The 17,314-nt window shown below is 59.8% G+C and overlaps 1 protein-coding gene across 1 annotated transcript; it reads right to left on the bottom strand.

Annotated features, from left to right (window-relative positions):
• Nucleotides 1–533: 533 nt before the first annotated feature.
• Nucleotides 534–17,282, bottom strand: LBRM_27_2140 (putative calpain-like cysteine peptidase; the record flags this gene model as incomplete). Its single annotated transcript, XM_001565917.2, has 1 exon — nt 534–17,282. One exon carries the CDS (start codon nt 17,280–17,282, stop codon nt 534–536), a length of 16,749 nt encoding a protein of 5,582 aa, XP_001565967.2.
• Between the last annotated feature and the right edge of the window lie 32 nt (nt 17,283–17,314).

Raw genomic sequence — 17,314 nt, 5'->3', positions numbered from 1 at the left:
GGGAGGANCAGTTTTTTTTTTTTTTAATGATATATATTTAAATATAAAAAATTAAGTAAAAAAGTAAAAGATAGAAGTTCAATTAAGTGACACAAAAAATTAACAAAAAAATAAAATAGATAACAAAGAAGCAGGTGGAAAAAAGGAAAACAAAAGATAGCAAAGAATGAATAGAAAGGGGATGAAGAAGAAAAAGTGCAAAAAGAAACAAAAAGAAGAGAAAGAAAGAAAAAAAGGGGAGCAAGAAGTAGAAGAAAAAAGGTAATAAAATGACAGGAAATAGAAGAGAAAGAGAAACACTAGAAAAACGAAGCACAGCAAAAAAGAAAATAAAGACAAAATACATGACAAGAAAGATGAAACAAAAAAATTAAAAAATACGACAGCTAAAAAGTATATAACAACCGTTAATATTCAGGGCGCAGGCAAAGCTAGAAGAAAAGCAGAACATTTTTAAGAAACTAACAAAATAATAAAGGGGACAAGAAACAAAAAGGAACACCTTAGGGGTTTTGATCAAAAACCCCCCGCTCTTAGTAGACAAAATTCACCGCGATCTGCCCAACGCGATCTGCCATCTGTTCCTCGCAGGTGCGGATAGCTGCATGGTTACGCTTGGGGTGCATCCGTAGGACGCGGCGCTTACGCTCGACAGGATTAAGGACGTCATCATAATTCAGTGGCAGTTCCTCTAGCGGCACGCTGAGCGGCTCCGGATCGAGAAACGCGCGCTCCTTCCGAAGCAGATCCTTGGCAATCACGTGCGCCCTGTGCTCCAGATCCGCCTCTTTTGCCGCTAGCATTGCGGTGTTGACGAGGGGGTCGCGTTTTAGCCGAAGTCGCTCATTCTCCATTGTGCGGAACAGCGGGTCGGCGTTCAGGGGCAAATCAGCTAGCGGCACACCCTCTGGCTCGCGCGACAGAAAGGCGCGCTCCATCTCTAGGAACTCCTTGGCCATCTCGTGTGAGCGGGCGTTCATCTTCTCCTCAACGGCCCTGACCTCAGCTTCACCCACGCCTCCCTTCAGTATTTTCTTGCGACGGCGCCGCTCTCGCGCCAGATCGCTGAACTCCATGTCCGAGTCCAGCGGAAGCACCTCCAGCGACACACCTTCCGGTTTGGGGTCGAGGAAGGCGCGGTCGGCTGCCAGAGTAGCCCGCGCCAGTTCCCTCGCCCTGCCGTCCATGCGTACCTCCATCTCCGCCACTGTGGCTGCGTTAGGGACGACACTGCGGTTCGTGCGGTAGCGCGCAATTTCCGCTTCCTTGAACTCTGGGTCTTCGTCGAGACCGAGCTCCACCAGCGGGATGCCCTCTGGTTCCTGTTTCATAAAGCCGCGGGTCTTCGCGAAGGTGGCCCGCGCCAGGGTGTGGGAGCGCTGGTTCATTTCCTCGGCCAGCTCGCGCAGCACACTCCCGTTCTGCTTCGCCGTCCGCGGGTCCCTGCGGCGCCGGCGGTACTCCTGCTCCAGCTGCTGAAACGCTTGGTCGTCATCGAGCGGGACATCGATCAAGTACATGCCCTCCGGCTCAGGGTCCAGGAAGGCGCGCTCGTTGTTGATCACGTCGTCGGCAATCTCGCAGGCGCGGCGGTCCATCTCATCCTCGATGGCAGTCATCTCCGTCGCCTCGACGCGCCCCTTTCCACGCAGCCGGCGACGCTTCTTCGCCAGCTCGCGAAACGCAGAGTCAGCGTGCAGGTTTAGTTCTACCTTCGGGATCCCACGGTAGGACGCCTTGATGGGCTCCAAATCCAGCGCAATGACCTCCTTCGCTAGCTCCTGCGCGTGACAGCGTAGCTCCTCCTCGTCAGCCGCCACCTCTTTTCTCATGTTCGATGAACGCTTGTGAACACGCCGCTGCCGCTCCAACTTGTTGAACTTGCTGTCCGTGGCCAGTGGCAGCTCCTCCACCGGTATGCCATACACCTCTTCCGGCAAGTAGTAGCGATCACTCACAATGATTTGATGCGCCAACTCGTGGGCGCGTGTGTTCAGCTTCTTCTCCAGCTCTGCCACTGTGGGCTTTCGACCAGTCGCGTCATCAGCCAGCAGGATTGCTCGCTCCACCTCCATTCCATGGTAAATGTGGTCAGTGTCGAGGGGGATGTCGCACAGGTCCACACCTTCAGGTTGCAAGTCGAGATACTTGCCACGATCACCCTTCAGCTGTGCCTCGCTCACCTCATCAGCCCGCTGCTGCAGCTCGCGGCGCAGGTTGGCGACAGTGTTAAGGGAGTGAGGGCCATCTAGTTGCTGCTGGTGCTTCCGAAGTTCCTTCTCCTTCGCCACAAAGACCTTGTCCGCGTCGAGGGCCAGCAGCTCCTTCGGAATATCGGACGACTGGCTACGCAGAAAGTCGCGACCTTTCGTCTTCACCTTGGCAGCGAGTTCGTGGGCGCGGTCGTTTAGCCGCTCCTCCATCGCGCGCACTTGCGCTGACGACAGTGACGCGCCTTTCGCTAGCAAGCAAAGACGGTCTCTCTCGAGCGCGCAGAAATGAGTGTCTTTGTCGAGTGGCACATAGTCAAGCGCTACGCCTTCCGGCTCCTGATCCAGGAAGTCGCGGCTCTGCTTGAGGTACGCCCTAGCCAGCACGTGTGCACGGTCGTTCATCTGTCCCTCCACCTCGGTGATCGCCTTCAGGTTCGGCTTATCCGCAGCCTTCAGCATCCGCAACTCCTTTTCCACCGCCGCAAACTGCGCGTCTTTCTCCAGTGGCAGTAACGCCAATGGCACCTTTTCCGGCTCCTGGTTCAGCCGAGCGCGATCCGCCGCAATGCGCTCCCTGGCGAGCTCGTGCGCGCGGGCATTGAGCGTTGCTTGCGCTTCATGCACCTTCGCCACGTTTCCAAGTGGCTCCATCTTTGCCCGCCGCAGCGACACCACCACCGCCGCAAAGGCGGCATCGCTGTGAGGCCGCAGGCACTTGAGTGGGTAGCCCTCCGGCTCCCGATCCAGCCCTTTCAGGTCTTCCTCCAGCTGCTGCTTTGCCAGGCCTGCTGCGTGGTCATTTAGATACCCCTCCAAGTCCTTAATGCGCGCTGCATTCCCCTGCAGGTCACGCACCTTCAGCTTCGCCCGCTCCACCTCCATGGAATGAAATTTGCTGTCCGTATCGAGCAGCAGCTCCTCGATTGGCACACCTTCTGGACTTGGGTTGAGGTAATCACGATCCATCACGAGTACCGCACTCATCAGCTCGTGCGCGCGTTTGGTCAGTTGGTCCTCGAGGTCGTCGATGACGGAGGCATTTTTGACAGGATCGCGCACCTTCAGCTTTGCCCGCTCCACCTCCATCTCATGGAAGGCCATGTCGGTGTCAAGCGGAAGACACGGAAGTAGCGCACCCTCCAGCTCTCGATTGAGGTAGCCGCGGTCTCCACGGAGCAGCTTGTCGGCCACCTCTAGTGCACACTCGTTCATAGAGTTGAGCAGCGTGGCGGTCACCTCTCCGCTGCGACCCTTGGGAAGCTGCTCCTTCTCCGCAATCAGAGCACTAAATTTCGGGTCTTCGTGCAGTTTCAGGAGCTCAACGGGGATACCACGCGGGGTCTGCGCCAGCGACTTCAGGTCTTCCATCTTCACAGCCTTGGCCAGCTCCGCAGCACGGCTGTTCAGCTGATCCTCCATGTCGGCTATTCGGTGCTGGTTCTTCCTGGGCTCCTTTAGCTTCAGCATTGCCCGCTCTATCTCAAGAGCATGAAAGGTGGCATCCGTGCCAAGCGGCAGGCGGCTAAGTGGCACATTCTCCGGCTTCGGATGCAAGTAGCGGCGGTCCCCCTTCGTGACCCGGTCCGCCATCGCGTAGCTTCGGTTGTTCAGGCGATCCTGCACTTCCTTGACTGCCTTGCGTTGATCGCCGTGTGATGCCTTCAGTCGCCGTAGCTCATCTACCAGCTGCTCAAACTGGGCATCCTGGTGAGGCTGCAGCAGCGTCAGCGGCAGGTCGTGTGGGTGTTGATCCAGGCCGCGCAGATCCTCCTCTTTCTGTGCGAGCGCTAACTCGCGTGCGCGAGCGTTAAGCTGGTCCTCCAGGTCATTCGCCTGGGTGATGGTGTTACGATACTTGGCTGCAGCCCGGGTGGTCTCCAGTCTCCGAAAGGCTGGATCGCTGTCGAGGGGAAGAATGTCCAGCGCTACCCCTTCTGGGAACGGGTCAAGATAGCCCCGGTCCTTGCGCAGCAGCTGCTTCGCCACTTCGTGCGCCCGCTCCTTTAGTAGCGCATCAAGCGCAGAGAAGTCCTTTGCATTAACGGTGCGCCCCGCTTGCTGCATCGAGTGCAGTTGCAGTCGCTTGTTCTCGAGCGCCTTGAACTCATCGTCTGCCGTGAGCTTTAGTAGGTGCAGCGGCACGCCTTCTGGCTCTGCACCCATGTACGTGGAGCGATCCTTCGCCAAGAACGCCTCTGCGAGCTCGTAGTTACACTCGTTTGCTGCAGCACGAAGCTGCTTCAGCTTTGTCGCGTTCCTGGCAGGATCCTTCTCGAGACGGCGCAGCTCCGGCAGCAGCTCCGCAAATGTGCTATCTGCGTGGGGCTTCAGTAGCGAGAGTGGCACGCCCAGTGGGGCCTGCTCCAGCCCCTCCACATCGCACTGCAGCTGCGCCGCCGCCAGCTCCTCTGCTCGCGCATTCAGCTGCTGCTCCAATAGTGCGATCGCCTTGCTGTTAGGATGGGGTTGCCGTTTTGCCACCACGCGTGCCACCTCCGCCTCGTGGAAGGCCGGATCCTCGTCGAGTGGAAGCACAGTCAGCGACACGCCGAGTGGGTTCGGCCTCAAATACTCACGGTCGCCGTTCAGGGCCAAGGTCGCCAGTTCGTGAGCCCGCTCATTCATCTGCTGCTGTTGCCACCGTATATTATCCTTGTTGTGCAGCGGATCAGTCTTGAGCACCCGAACGTCCTTGATGAAGCCCATCATTTTGGCATCCTCGTGAGGATGCAGAAAGGCAAGAGGAATGCCGCGCGGGGCGAGGTCGACGCCGACAAGGTCCTCCTCCTTCTGTCGTAGCGCCAGCTTGTGCGCCTGTGCGTTTAGCTGGCTCTCGAGCTGTGTGATGGCACCAGCGTGCTTGACGGGGTCCTGCAGACGCAGGGTTGCCCGCTGCGCCTCCTTGTCATGAAACACGTCGTCGGTGCGCAGCGGCAGTAGCTCAAGCGGCACACCTTCAGGGTGGGCGTCTAGGTACTTGTCGCGCCCCTCCTCCAGCGCTGCAGCAGCGAGGACGCGCACACACTCGTTCATCTTTGCCTGTAGCCCCGCAACCTTATTCTTTAGCTGTGCAGCGCGCTTGCACCGTCGCAGCTCTGGAATTAACCGCGCTACTTCCGCGTTTTGACGCGGCCTCAGCAGGTCCAGCGGAATGCCTAGTGGAGCCTTGTCTACGCCGTCAAAGTCGCTGTTCAGCACACTGCGGGCAAGCACGGCGGCGCGCTTGTTCATCTCATCCTCTAACGTAACGACAGCCTTCCGGTTTTCCATCGCGTCCTTCTCTTTGAGTTGCTGTCGTTCCTGGCACATGTTGTTGAAGAGTGTGTCGGTGCTGAGTGGGAGGTCTGCTAGCAGTACCCCTTCTGGGCTGGGGTTCATGAAGTACAGCTCACCGTCCTTCCGCTCCCGGGCCAATTCGCTCAGTCGATCATCCATGATCTGCTCAAGATCCTCCTTAAAGGTGACGGTCGGCACGCGTATGCGAAAGCGCCGCTTCTCGGCAGTCTCACTGAAGATGCGATCAGAGTGCGGGTTCAGATCTTTCGTGAGGATGCCATGGTAGCTAGGCGGAAAGCCAGCAAGGTCTTCCTTCATCACCAGCTCTGCCAGCTGATAGGCACGGTCGTTCAGTGTGCTCTCCGTATTGCGCACAGCAGCGGCATTGTGGATCGGGTCGGTAAGCTTCAGCACGACCCGCTCCACCTCCAAGGCGTGAAACATCTCATCCTTCTCCAGGGGAAGGTCTTCCAGTGGTATGTTGCGCGGTCGTGGGTCGATGTAGTTGGCCCGATCACCCACGAGCAGCTTCCTCGCCACTTCGAAGGCGCGGTCATTGAGCGCTGCCTCCTTCTGGCGAAGGACACCAGCGTTGCGCCCAGGGTTCTTGCGAAGTTGGCGCAGGTCTTCGATGAGCGTGGCACCTTCAGCGTCGCTATGCAGACGCAGTAGCTCTTTCGCAACCTCCAGCGGAGCATCCTCGACGGAGGCGAGATCGGCAACGCACTGGCGTTTTGCCAGCTCCTCTGCTCGTTGATTCAGAGCGCTCTCGAGGCTACTGATCATGGCGGACTGGCCACGTGGATCCGTCAGCTTCAGCCTCGCCCGTTCCATCTCCATTGAGCGGAACTTGTCATCCGTCTCGAGCGGCAGCTCCTGCAGAAGCACGCCCTCCGGATTCGGATCGAGGTAGCCGCGATCCATCACCTTATCAGCCAGCGCAGCCGCCCGCGCATTCATTTCTTCCAGATGGCGCACCATCTCCTGATCGTCGCGAGGAGGGTTCTTCTTCATCACCCGCATCTGCTTCACCAACTCTGAAAAGAGCGGATCCTCGTGTGGCCTCAGCAACTTGAGGGAAATGCCACGTGGGGTAGGATCGAGGCCACAAAGTTCCTCATCTTTCTGTACTTGTGCCAGCTCGTGAGCGCGGTCGTTGAGCTTTTCTTCCAGTTCTCTGATCCTGCCGGCATTGCGCTTCGGATCAGCCGCCTTCATGGCAGCCCGCTCTACCTCCATCGCATGAAATACCTTGTCCGTATCGAAAGGGAGCACCTCCAGCGGGACACCTTCAGGGTCCTGGTCCAGATAGCGGCGATCGCCCTCCAGTATGCCCTTCGCTAGCTCATGCGCGCGACAGTTCATGGCGCTTACAACTTGTGCGAGCTGCGGTGATGGCGTCTTCGACGCGGGCTGCTCCACCTCCAGTGCTCGCCGCTTCTCCACAAGCGCGGCGAAGGCAGCGTCGGCGTGCGGATCAATTACCCTTAGAGGCACACCCGCCGGCTCCGCGTCGAGGCCGACCATATCCTGCGTCCGGCGCAGCTCCGCGAGCTCCATCGCGCGCAGATTCAGCTGCCCCTCAAGCTCCGTAATTTTGTCCGCGTTTCGGCGCGCGTTCTCGGCCTTTAGGAGCGCGCGTCGCACCTCTCCAGCGTGAAAAGCCTCGTCAGAGTTGAGAGGCAGCAATGAGAGCGACACGTTCTTGGGCCTATCGTGAAGGTAGCCGCGGTCCTTCTCCAGCAGATCATGTGCCATGGTCTGGCATCGCTCCTCCATAGCCGCCTTGATTGATGCTACGGTGGGGTCTGCCTTGTTCGTTGTGTGCAGCTGGCGCAGCGCCGCAACGGCTTGTTTGAAGCTCGGGTCTTCATACGGGCGCAGCACCTCCAGCGGGACGTCAAATGGCTCAGGAGTCAGACCATCCAGCTCCTGCGTAATGTGGTCCATGGCCAGCTCATGGGCCCTCTCGTTCAACCTATCTTCCAGCTCCTTCACTGCGGCAGCGTTTCGAATAGGGTCAAGAGACTTCAGGTTCGCACGCTGGGTTTCCAGCTCTTGGAAAGCCGCGTCCATATCGAGCGGTAGCAGCACCAATGGGACGCCTTCCGGATCCGCGTCGAGGAAGGCGCGGTCGTCGGCAACGCGGCTCTTCGCCAGAGCAAGACAGCGCCCATTCATATCAGCCTGAAGACCACAAATCTTATCAGCGTTCGCGGCAGGGCTCTCAAGTTTTAGGGCCCGGAGAAGATCAACCATGCTAGCAAAGGTGCCGTCAGAGTGAGGCTGAAGCACAGCAAGCGGAATGCCGTGCGGCGCCGGATCAATTCCGCGCAGGTCTTCCTCCTTCTGGAGTCGCGCTAGATCATGCACCCGCTCGTTCAGCTTTTCCTCCAACGCCTTTGCCTTGGAGGCGGCTGCGCTAGTGTTCTGCGCCTTTAGCCTTGCACGCTCAACTTCCATCGAATGGAATGCGGCGTCCTCGTCTAGTGGCAGCACGCTCAGCGGCACTCCTTCCGGATCGCTGTCGAGGAAGCCTCGGTCGCCCTGCACCCGGCTGCGCGCAATGGTGTACGCCATCTTTCTAAGCTCGGCGTTGCAGGAACGGACCGGGTCACTGTCAACGCCGTGCGTCTTGACGAGATGCCGACGCTCCTCTTCCTTACCGATAAACTCTGGTTGACTGGCCAGCTGCAGCGTCTCCAACGGGATGCCCTCTGGCTCCGCGTCGCAGTAAGCCAGGCGTGACTCATTGGCCAGGATACACGCGCGTCGGTTGAGCTCCGCTATGAGTGCCGCCAGCTTCGTCACATCGCTACTGCGTTGGTGCCGACTCGGAACAGCAGCAGCGATGTGACGAATGAGACGTGCTTCTCTCTCCAGGTCCAAGAAAACATCGTCAGAGTTGAGCGGCAGTGCCTCCAGCGGTACGCCTTCTGGAACCTGCCACAGCGCGGCGCGCTCTGCCTTATGCATAGCCTCAGCCAGCGTTGTAGCGCGAGCGTTGAGGTCACTCTTCAGGGCAGTTGCAGCTTTGTCATCGCCCGCCGCCTCAGCGTCGCGGCACCTCTCTTCCGTCTCGCTGAACACTGCGTCCGTGTCTAGCGGCAAGTCCTTGAGAGAAATTCCAAGCACCGTTTGCGCGAGTTGATTGCGAAGTAGTGGCTTCACTCCATTGGCCATCTCATGCACACGCTCGTTCATCATCCTCTCGATCGCCTTTACCTCCCCTGTCGAAAAGTCTGCGCCTGCCTCACGAAAAGAGGTTCGGAGCTGCGCCCGCTGCTCTTCCAGTTGCTGGAACCTGCGATCAGAGTCAATCGGCACCTGCCGAAGCGGCACTCCCTCTGGACGACTGTCCAAGAAGGTACGGTCATTCCTCAGCACACTCGTAGCGAGAGCGTCGGCACGGGAGCGCAGTGCTTCCTCTATAGCGGGCACCGTCGCGGCCGACTGCTTCGGGTCCTGCAGGGCCATGGCACGTTTTCGCTCTAGCTCGCGAAACGCGTCATCGTCGTCCAGGGGAAGATCGTGCAGGGCAACGCCCCGCACAACTGCGGAGACGAAGGAAACACGATCCTTGCGGTTAGCCTCCAAAGCCAGCTGCTGTGCTCGCGCCGCCATTTCCTCCATCAAGACACGTAGTGCTGCCACATCTGAACTTTCCACCTTGGCCTCTGCACGATGCTTCGCCTCAGCAGAAAGAAAAATTGTGTCGGTATTAAGTGGTAGAGAACGCAGCGCGCGCCCCTCCGGATTGGAGTCCATGAGAGCCTTCCTCTCTTCCCAGCAGAGCTGCTCGGCCAACTCGCGCGCGCGGCAGTTTAGCGCACCGATCAAATCTTGCACTGTGGCCGCATCCGGCTTTGGCTTCTGCACTTCCACGAGTGCCTCAATCTCCAGCGTCTTGAAAGATTCATCCTCGTCAAGGGGTAGGTAAGACAATTGGACGTGCACCGGCGCCACATCAAGTCGAGATCGAATTCCCTCAATACCGGCATCCACCAGCTCCTCCGCACGAGCCTTTAACAAGGCGACTTGCTTCACCAAAGCAGGGCCTGAGGCACAGAGAGTCAGCTCCGCAATGATTTCTGAACTCCTTTCATCTGCCAACAGTGGTATCACCTCGCGCGGTATTCCACGAACCTGCTCTGGAACATGCTGACCAATAAGCAACGCCTTCAGCCTCTTTGCCATATCGTGCACCTGCTGATTCATGCTCTCCTCAAAGACCGCTATAGCAAACCTGTTTGCCTCTGTCAGACCATCGCCCAGTAGACTTGCCCTCTGCTCCTCTTTAGCACGAAACAAATCATCATCGTCAAGCTTAAGCGCAGCAAGCGGAATCCCTTCAGGATTTTGATCCAGAAATGCCCTATCGCCACAAAGATGTAAGCTTGCAAGTTCTACAGCGCGCGCAAGGAGTCGCGCTTCCAGCGCGGCGGCCTCGGCCTCGTGCCCGGACGCGCACACCGCACGCGCGCGCTCCTGCTCCACGTGCCGAAATTCCTCGTCGTCATCCAGCGCCAGTGCCCGCAGAGGCACACCACGCACAGCCTTCGGCAGGTACTTCGGCCGGTCAGCAGCGTTCATGCCGCGGGCAATGTCGGTCGCACGCTCCCTCATCGCGCCGACCAGCCGCTGCAGCGCGGCGGGGTCAGCATTACCCGACTCGCACATCCCCAGGTACGCAGTCTCCGCGTCACGGAACGCAGCGTCGTCGTCCAGCGGCAATGTCTCCATCGGCCGGCCCTCGTACTCTGCCTCCAAGTACGTGGGGCGCACCTCGGCAAGGTACTCGCCAGCAAGCCTCTCCGCGCGCTTCCGCATCTCCTCCTCCAGCGCCTTGATCGCCGCGGCGTTCTTGTTCGGGCTCTTGCGCAGCTCGCGCAGCCTCCGCTCCATGTCAGCAGCCGTCGCGTCGCTGTCCAGCAGCGCATTCATCCGGTCCGCCGTCAGCAGCGTCTGCATCTCCAGCAACAACCCGCGCTCGCTCGCCTTCATCGATGCAGCCAGCTCACGCGCACGCGTCCGCATCGCGTCCTCCAGCCGCGCAGTCTCCTCCCAGTCCGCATCGGGGTCAGCACGCACGCGGCGCAGGCGATCCACCTCCATCTCGTGGAAAGCGGCATCCGTGTCGAGCGGCAGCTCCGACGTCGGAATACCATCGTAGAGCTCGGCGAGAACCTTGCCGCGCTCCCCATCCTTCAGTCGCTGCGCAAGCTCTACAGCGCGCGTGTTCAGCTCCGCCTCCTTGAGCGCCATGCCGTTTAGGTCGCGTGTCGGGTTCTCTTTCAGCTCCGCGCGCTCAGCCTCCTTGGTACGGAACTCAGCATCCTCGTCCAGCGGTACCAGCTCCAGGGGAATCCCCGCGGGCTCCGGCTCAAGGTACCCCCGGTCGCCCGTAAGCTGAGCCTGTGCCAGATCCCCCGCGCGCGCAAGGAGTCGCGCTTCCAGCGCGGCGGCCTCGGCCTCGTGCCCGGACGCGCACACCGCGCGCGCGCGCTCCTGCTCCACGTGCCGAAATTCCTCGTCGTCATCCAGCGCCAGTGCCCGCAGAGGCACACCACGCACAGCCTTCGGCAGGTACTTCGGCCGGTCAGCAGCGTTCATGCCGCGGGCAATGTCGGTCGCACGCTCCCTCATCGCGCCGACCAGCCGCTGCAGCGCGGCGGGGTCAGCATTACCCGACTCGCACATCCCCAGGTACGCAGTCTCCGCGTCACGGAACGCAGCGTCGTCGTCCAGCGGCAATGTCTCCATCGGCCGGCCCTCGTACTCTGCCTCCAAGTACGTGGGGCGCACCTCGGCAAGGTACTCGCCAGCAAGCCTCTCCGCGCGCTTCCGCATCTCCTCCTCCAGCGCCTTGATCGCCGCGGCGTTCTTGTTCGGGCTCTTGCGCAGCTCGCGCAGCCTCCGCTCCATGTCAGCAGCCGTCGCGTCGCTGTCCAGCAGCGCATTCATCCGGTCCGCCGTCAGCAGCGTCTGCATCTCCAGCAACAACCCGCGCTCGCTCGCCTTCATCGATGCAGCCAGCTCACGCGCACGCGTCCGCATCGCGTCCTCCAGCCGCGCAGTCTCCTCCCAGTCCGCATCGGGGTCAGCACGCACGCGGCGCAGGCGATCCACCTCCATCTCGTGGAAAGCGGCATCCGTGTCGAGCGGCAGCTCCGACGTCGGAATACCATCGTAGAGCTCGGCGAGAACCTTGCCGCGCTCCCCATCCTTCAGTCGCTGCGCAAGCTCTACAGCGCGCGTGTTCAGCTCCGCCTCCTTGAGCGCCATGCCGTTTAGGTCGCGTGTCGGGTTCTCTTTCAGCTCCGCGCGCTCAGCCTCCTTGGTACGGAACTCAGCATCCTCGTCCAGCGGTACCAGCTCCAGGGGAATCCCCGCGGGCTCCGGCTCAAGGTACCCCCGGTCGCCCGTAAGCTGAGCCTGTGCCAGATCCCCCGCGCGCGCAAGGAGTCGCGCTTCCAGCGCGGCGGCCTCGGCCTCGTGCCCGGACGCGCACACCGCGCGCGCGCGCTCCTGCTCCACGTGCCGAAATTCCTCGTCGTCATCCAGCGCCAGTGCCCGCAGAGGCACACCACGCACAGCCTTCGGCAGGTACTTCGGCCGGTCAGCAGCGTTCATGCCGCGGGCAATGTCGGTCGCACGCTCCCTCATCGCGCCGACCAGCCGCTGCAGCGCGGCGGGGTCAGCATTACCCGACTCGCACATCCCCAGGTACGCAGTCTCCGCGTCACGGAACGCAGCGTCGTCGTCCAGCGGCAATGTCTCCATCGGCCGGCCCTCGTACTCTGCCTCCAAGTACGTGGGACGCACCTCGGCAAGGTACTCGCCAGCAAGCCTCTCCGCGCGCTTCCGCATCTCCTCCTCCAGCGCCTTGATCGCCGCGGCGTTCTTGTTCGGGCTCTTGCGCAGCTCGCGCAGCCTCCGCTCCATGTCAGCAGCCGTCGCGTCGCTGTCCAGCAGCGCATTCATCCGGTCCGCCGTCAGCAGCGTCTGCATCTCCAGCAACAACCCGCGCTCGCTCGCCTTCATCGATGCAGCCAGCTCACGCGCACGCGTCCGCATCGCGTCCTCCAGCCGCGCAGTCTCCTCCCAGTCCGCATCGGGGTCAGCACGCACGCGGCGCAGGCGATCCACCTCCATCTCGTGGAAAGCGGCATCCGTGTCGAGCGGCAGCTCCGACGTCGGAATACCATCGTAGAGCTCGGCGAGAACCTTGCCGCGCTCCCCATCCTTCAGTTGCTGCGCAAGCTCTACAGCGCGCGTGTTCAGCTCCGCCTCCTTGAGCGCCATGCCGTTTAGGTCGCGTGTCGGGTTCTCTTTCAGCTCCGCGCGCTCAGCCTCCTTGGTACGGAACTCAGCATCCTCGTCCAGCGGTACCAGCTCCAGGGGAATCCCCGCGGGCTCCGGCTCAAGGTACCCCCGGTCGCCCGTAAGCTGAGCCTGTGCCAGATCCCCCGCGCGCGCAAGGAGTCGCGCTTCCAGCGCGGCGGCCTCGGCCTCGTGCCCGGACGCGCACACCGCACGCGCGCGCTCCTGCTCCACGTGCCGAAATTCCTCGTCGTCATCCAGCGCCAGTGCCCGCAGAGGCACACCACGCACAGCCTTCGGCAGGTACTTCGGCCGGTCAGCAGCGTTCATGCCGCGGGCAATGTCGGTCGCACGCTCCCTCATCGCGCCGACCAGCCGCTGCAGCGCGGCGGGGTCAGCATTACCCGACTCGCACATCCCCAGGTACGCAGTCTCCGCGTCACGGAACGCAGCGTCGTCGTCCAGCGGCAATGTCTCCATCGGCCGGCCCTCGTACTCTGCCTCCAAGTACGTGGGACGCTGCTGGCTCTTATACTGAGTCGTTAGTAGGAGGGCCTCGCGCGCCATATCGTTCTGCAGTGCTTCGATGTTGGAGGAATTGTGCTGGGGGTTCTCGCGCAGCTCGCGCAGGTGGTTTTCTTTTTGCCGAAAACGAGAGTTTCCGTCCAGGGTGTCACTGATGAGATCGAGTTCTACTCCGTATGGTATAAGGAAGGCGCGGTCGCTTTGCTTGAGTTTATTAGAAAGTTGCGCTGCTCGCTCGTTAAGGTCGTTCTCAAGATTTTCGATTGAGGTTGCGTTCCTCTCTGGGTTTTCTTTCAATGCACGAAGCCGTTGGATCTCCTTGGCGGTGAATTCTGGGTCGTTGTCGAGAATGGGAAACAATCGGTCAGCGTCTTCGGATTTTAAAAACCGCACTCGTTCTGATCGTCTTACCTCGCGCGCCAGGTTATGAGCGTGCTCGTTCAAGTGGTCGTGTAGTGCAGTGATGGCGCTGTGATCAGTGATGGGTGAACGGAGCAGCGCCCTTAACTCATCCTCCATCGCGCCGAACTGCGCATCTGTATTGAGGGGCACTAAGTCTAGGGGTACGCCCGTTGGCTGGAGATTGAGATACACTCGCTCCGCATCATGCATCGCGCGAGCAATCTCTCTTGCCCTCTCTCCCATTCGAGCCTCTATCTCACCAATGGCCGAGGCATTCTCCTTGGGACGACGTCGCAGCCCAACACGCTCCTGCATCATCTCCGCAAATGCCTTGTCTGAGGCCAGTGGAATGTCGTTGCGGGGAATCCCCTCAGGGCGTGCCTCAATGAAAGAGAAATCGGTGCAGATGTGCCGCTCAAAGGCGCTGTCAGCGAAGCCGCGTAGCTCATCCTCCTGCTGAAGCAATTTGTAATGATTGCGGAGATCTTGCTTGAGGTAGTACCGCTCGCGCTCAGCATTCATGTACGCCTCGTCGTTGTCAACCACCGGATTGAGTACGCTGAGATCACGGCCGCTCAGGTAGATCGGCCGGTCCCTTGCCAAATGCGCCTTTGCTAATTCCCTCACGCGTTTGCTCATTCGATTCTTTAGTTGCTCAATCTCCTCAGCGCGCGCGGAAGGATCACTGAGCAGGCGTCCAAGTTCCGTCACATCGTCCTGGAACTGGGGATCGCTGTCAATGGGCAACTCTGATAGCGGAATGCCCTCTGGAAACGCGTCAAGGAAGGCCATGTCCGGCTCGCTCATGGCGATGGCATCCTCTGGGGGATCCGTGATGCGGACGTGCGCCTTCTCAACAGCACAGATCTCTACTCTGCACGGTACGTCACCATTACCACGGGGACACGTGCTGAAGAAGACATAGTGGCCGGGTTCCGTGAGGTGCGCTACGAGACTGAGCTCACGGTAGTTCATGGCGGACTGAATGCCCTTGATGCGATTGTTCTGAAGGTCGTAGAGGTAGACACCCACGTAGTCTTCGGCTAGCACGTCGCCGCCATGAGGAGAGTGAAAGACCTTCGCCTGTTTAAATACCGCGTGCACCTCCGTTGGCGTATCGACCAAAAAGTCGACCCGTTCCTTTGCGCGGTTGTAGAGGTCGACGTGCGCGATGGCCGGCTGGTGCTTCGCCACCTTTGGGCGGTAGCGCTCAATGCTCAACTTTGCGATATCCTGATCCCTCATGAACCAGTAAGACAGCAGAAATTTGCTAATGACGCGACTGTGGCAATACCCGACGACGTAGCACACCGACTGCGGCGGAATCGTCAGCACATTAGTCACCTCTCGCACTGGCAGCAGCATCTCACGGTGGATAAAGCGGTGATTATCGAGGGTGACGAGGTGCGTCGGAATACCCGCCGCGCTGGGGTTCGCCTGAGCCACAGCAAGTCCCTTCTTGGGGTACGCCAGCTCCTGGTTTGGTAGGGTGTGCAGCAGGTGTCGCTGATCCGGCTGACGAACCATGCCAATGATTTGCACCGGGTCCTCGGTGGGGTTCGAAAAAATGTACAAAGGGTTCTCGCGCCATGACACGAACGACGTATCCCCGCCATTCGTGCCTTGAGCCCATTCGCTGTTGAAGTGCCACGACGGCTCTGCAAGGCCGCCAGCATAGCCCATTTGCACCATTGAGAACGCCGCCACAAAATGGTGAGCAGGGATGTAAAAAACATGAAGTTCCCTCTCCGGTCGAACCCTCCTCTGCAGCTCACTCGTCCACGCGCTATCCTCGGCGTTCATTGGACCGATGTACGGCGAATCCTCATACGGGTTGTACATCTTCACAAGCACATCCGAAACGCGCTGAGTGTCCTTCCCTGAAATAATTTCCAGCAACGCGTAGTACTGCCCATCAAGCAAGCCGTACGCCTCAGCCTTTTGCCCGCTCGCCAGCGCCGTCACGGACAAATTCGGCAACATAGAGGCCAACTCCATCCAGTACGGGACCTCGTCGAAGTACGACATGTTTACCCTCGCCGCCTCGGGATCCGTGGACACAGAGAGGCACGGCTGACCTGTGTAGTCGTGAAATACCTCTTCCTGTGAAATACCCTCCAAGTTCTCATACAGCGTGTAGAACTTCGCGTACGCCTTCTCCAGCAGCAGCGGCCACCAGTGGTGGGTCGGCGAGCGGCAAAACACCGTGTCGTCCTTCACCATCGGAATGCGGTCGTCGATCTCCACCTTCACCCACTGCCCGTAGCGGTGGAACTGGAACGTGTAGCGGCCGTCCTTGCGCGGGTTCTTCGAGACGAAGCAGTTGCGGATCACGTCGGGGTGGCGTTCCAGCAGTGCCGCGAACGCCGTCAGCGTACTGCAGTCGTAGTGGTCGCCCTGCCCGAACTGGTCCCGCCTCAGCTCGTTCGGCAACAGCGGCACGGTCTTGCCTTCAGGGTACAGGTCGCCGATGTGCACCCACGGATCGCTGGTCGCGCCGCGGTTGTCCATGTAGAAGCGCTTGTCCTCAAAAGGCGAGTCGCTTTCCACCTGCTCGCCGTGGCGCGCGGCATCGAACACGACGGGGGTGTAGTCGACCGGGTTGTGCTCCAGCGCAGCGTCTTCGCCTTCGTCGATGATGTCCTCATCGTCAAACATCGTGGCGTCCTCAGGCGGGTCGACAATGCGCACGTTCGACGCGTGCGACCCAATAATGGTAATGTAGGCCGGCACGTCGCTCTTCGCACGCGGGCACGTGATCGAGATGGCATACCGACCACTCCGAGGAAGGCGGTGGATGACGCTCATTTCACGAAAGTTCGTCGCGGCGTGCACGCCCGCAACCCTGCGGTCCGTGTCGTCGTAGAGGTACATACCCATGTAATCCTCCGTCATGGCGTCGCCGCCCGACTTGCTGACGTAGGGCTTTGTTTGGTGGAGAAGGATGTGTACATCGGTGGCTTCATCAACGTAGAAGTCGACCCGGTCCTTCTCCTTCTGGCACAGCTCCACATTCTTGGTAGCGGGGCTGGACCAGTTCATGCTCGGAATGGCCAGCTTCGTGATGGTCAAGTCGCTGTAGTCGACATCCTTCATGCGGTATAGGGCGAGAGAGAAGGGTCCATCAACACCCTTGTGCATGCAGGAGGGGACAAGATAACACAACGAGTTGGGGGGAATCGTCATGGTATTGGCCACCTCACGCGAGTTGAGGAAGAGGCTCTTGTGGATGGGCTTGTGGTTGTTGCCCGTGACCCAGAAGGTGGGGATCGGGTTGGCGTACGAGTAGTGGATGAGCACCATGCCACACTGGAGATACTTTGTCATCTCAGTTAGGGACATGAAACGGCGCTGGTCCTCCTGTTTAATGATCACCACCACCTCGAGAGCGGTACTACCGCTGTTGCACACAAAATAAAGGGGATTTTTGCGCCACGACACGCTGGTGGGGTTGCCGCCGGCCGACTCACCCTTCCACTCGTCCTCAAAATACGTCGCATCCGAGGCAACGGTGGTGATGTAGCATAGCTGCACGGAGTTCATGATCTTCAGAAAGGTGTTCAGAGGCAGAAAAA

Source organism: Leishmania braziliensis, chromosome 27 (assembly GCF_000002845.2).
Source record: "Leishmania braziliensis MHOM/BR/75/M2904 complete genome, chromosome 27".
Taxonomy (NCBI): Eukaryota; Euglenozoa; class Kinetoplastea; order Trypanosomatida; family Trypanosomatidae; genus Leishmania; species Leishmania braziliensis.
The sequence above is the reverse complement of the archived record's forward strand: the minus strand, read 5'-3'. Positions and strand labels throughout refer to the sequence as shown.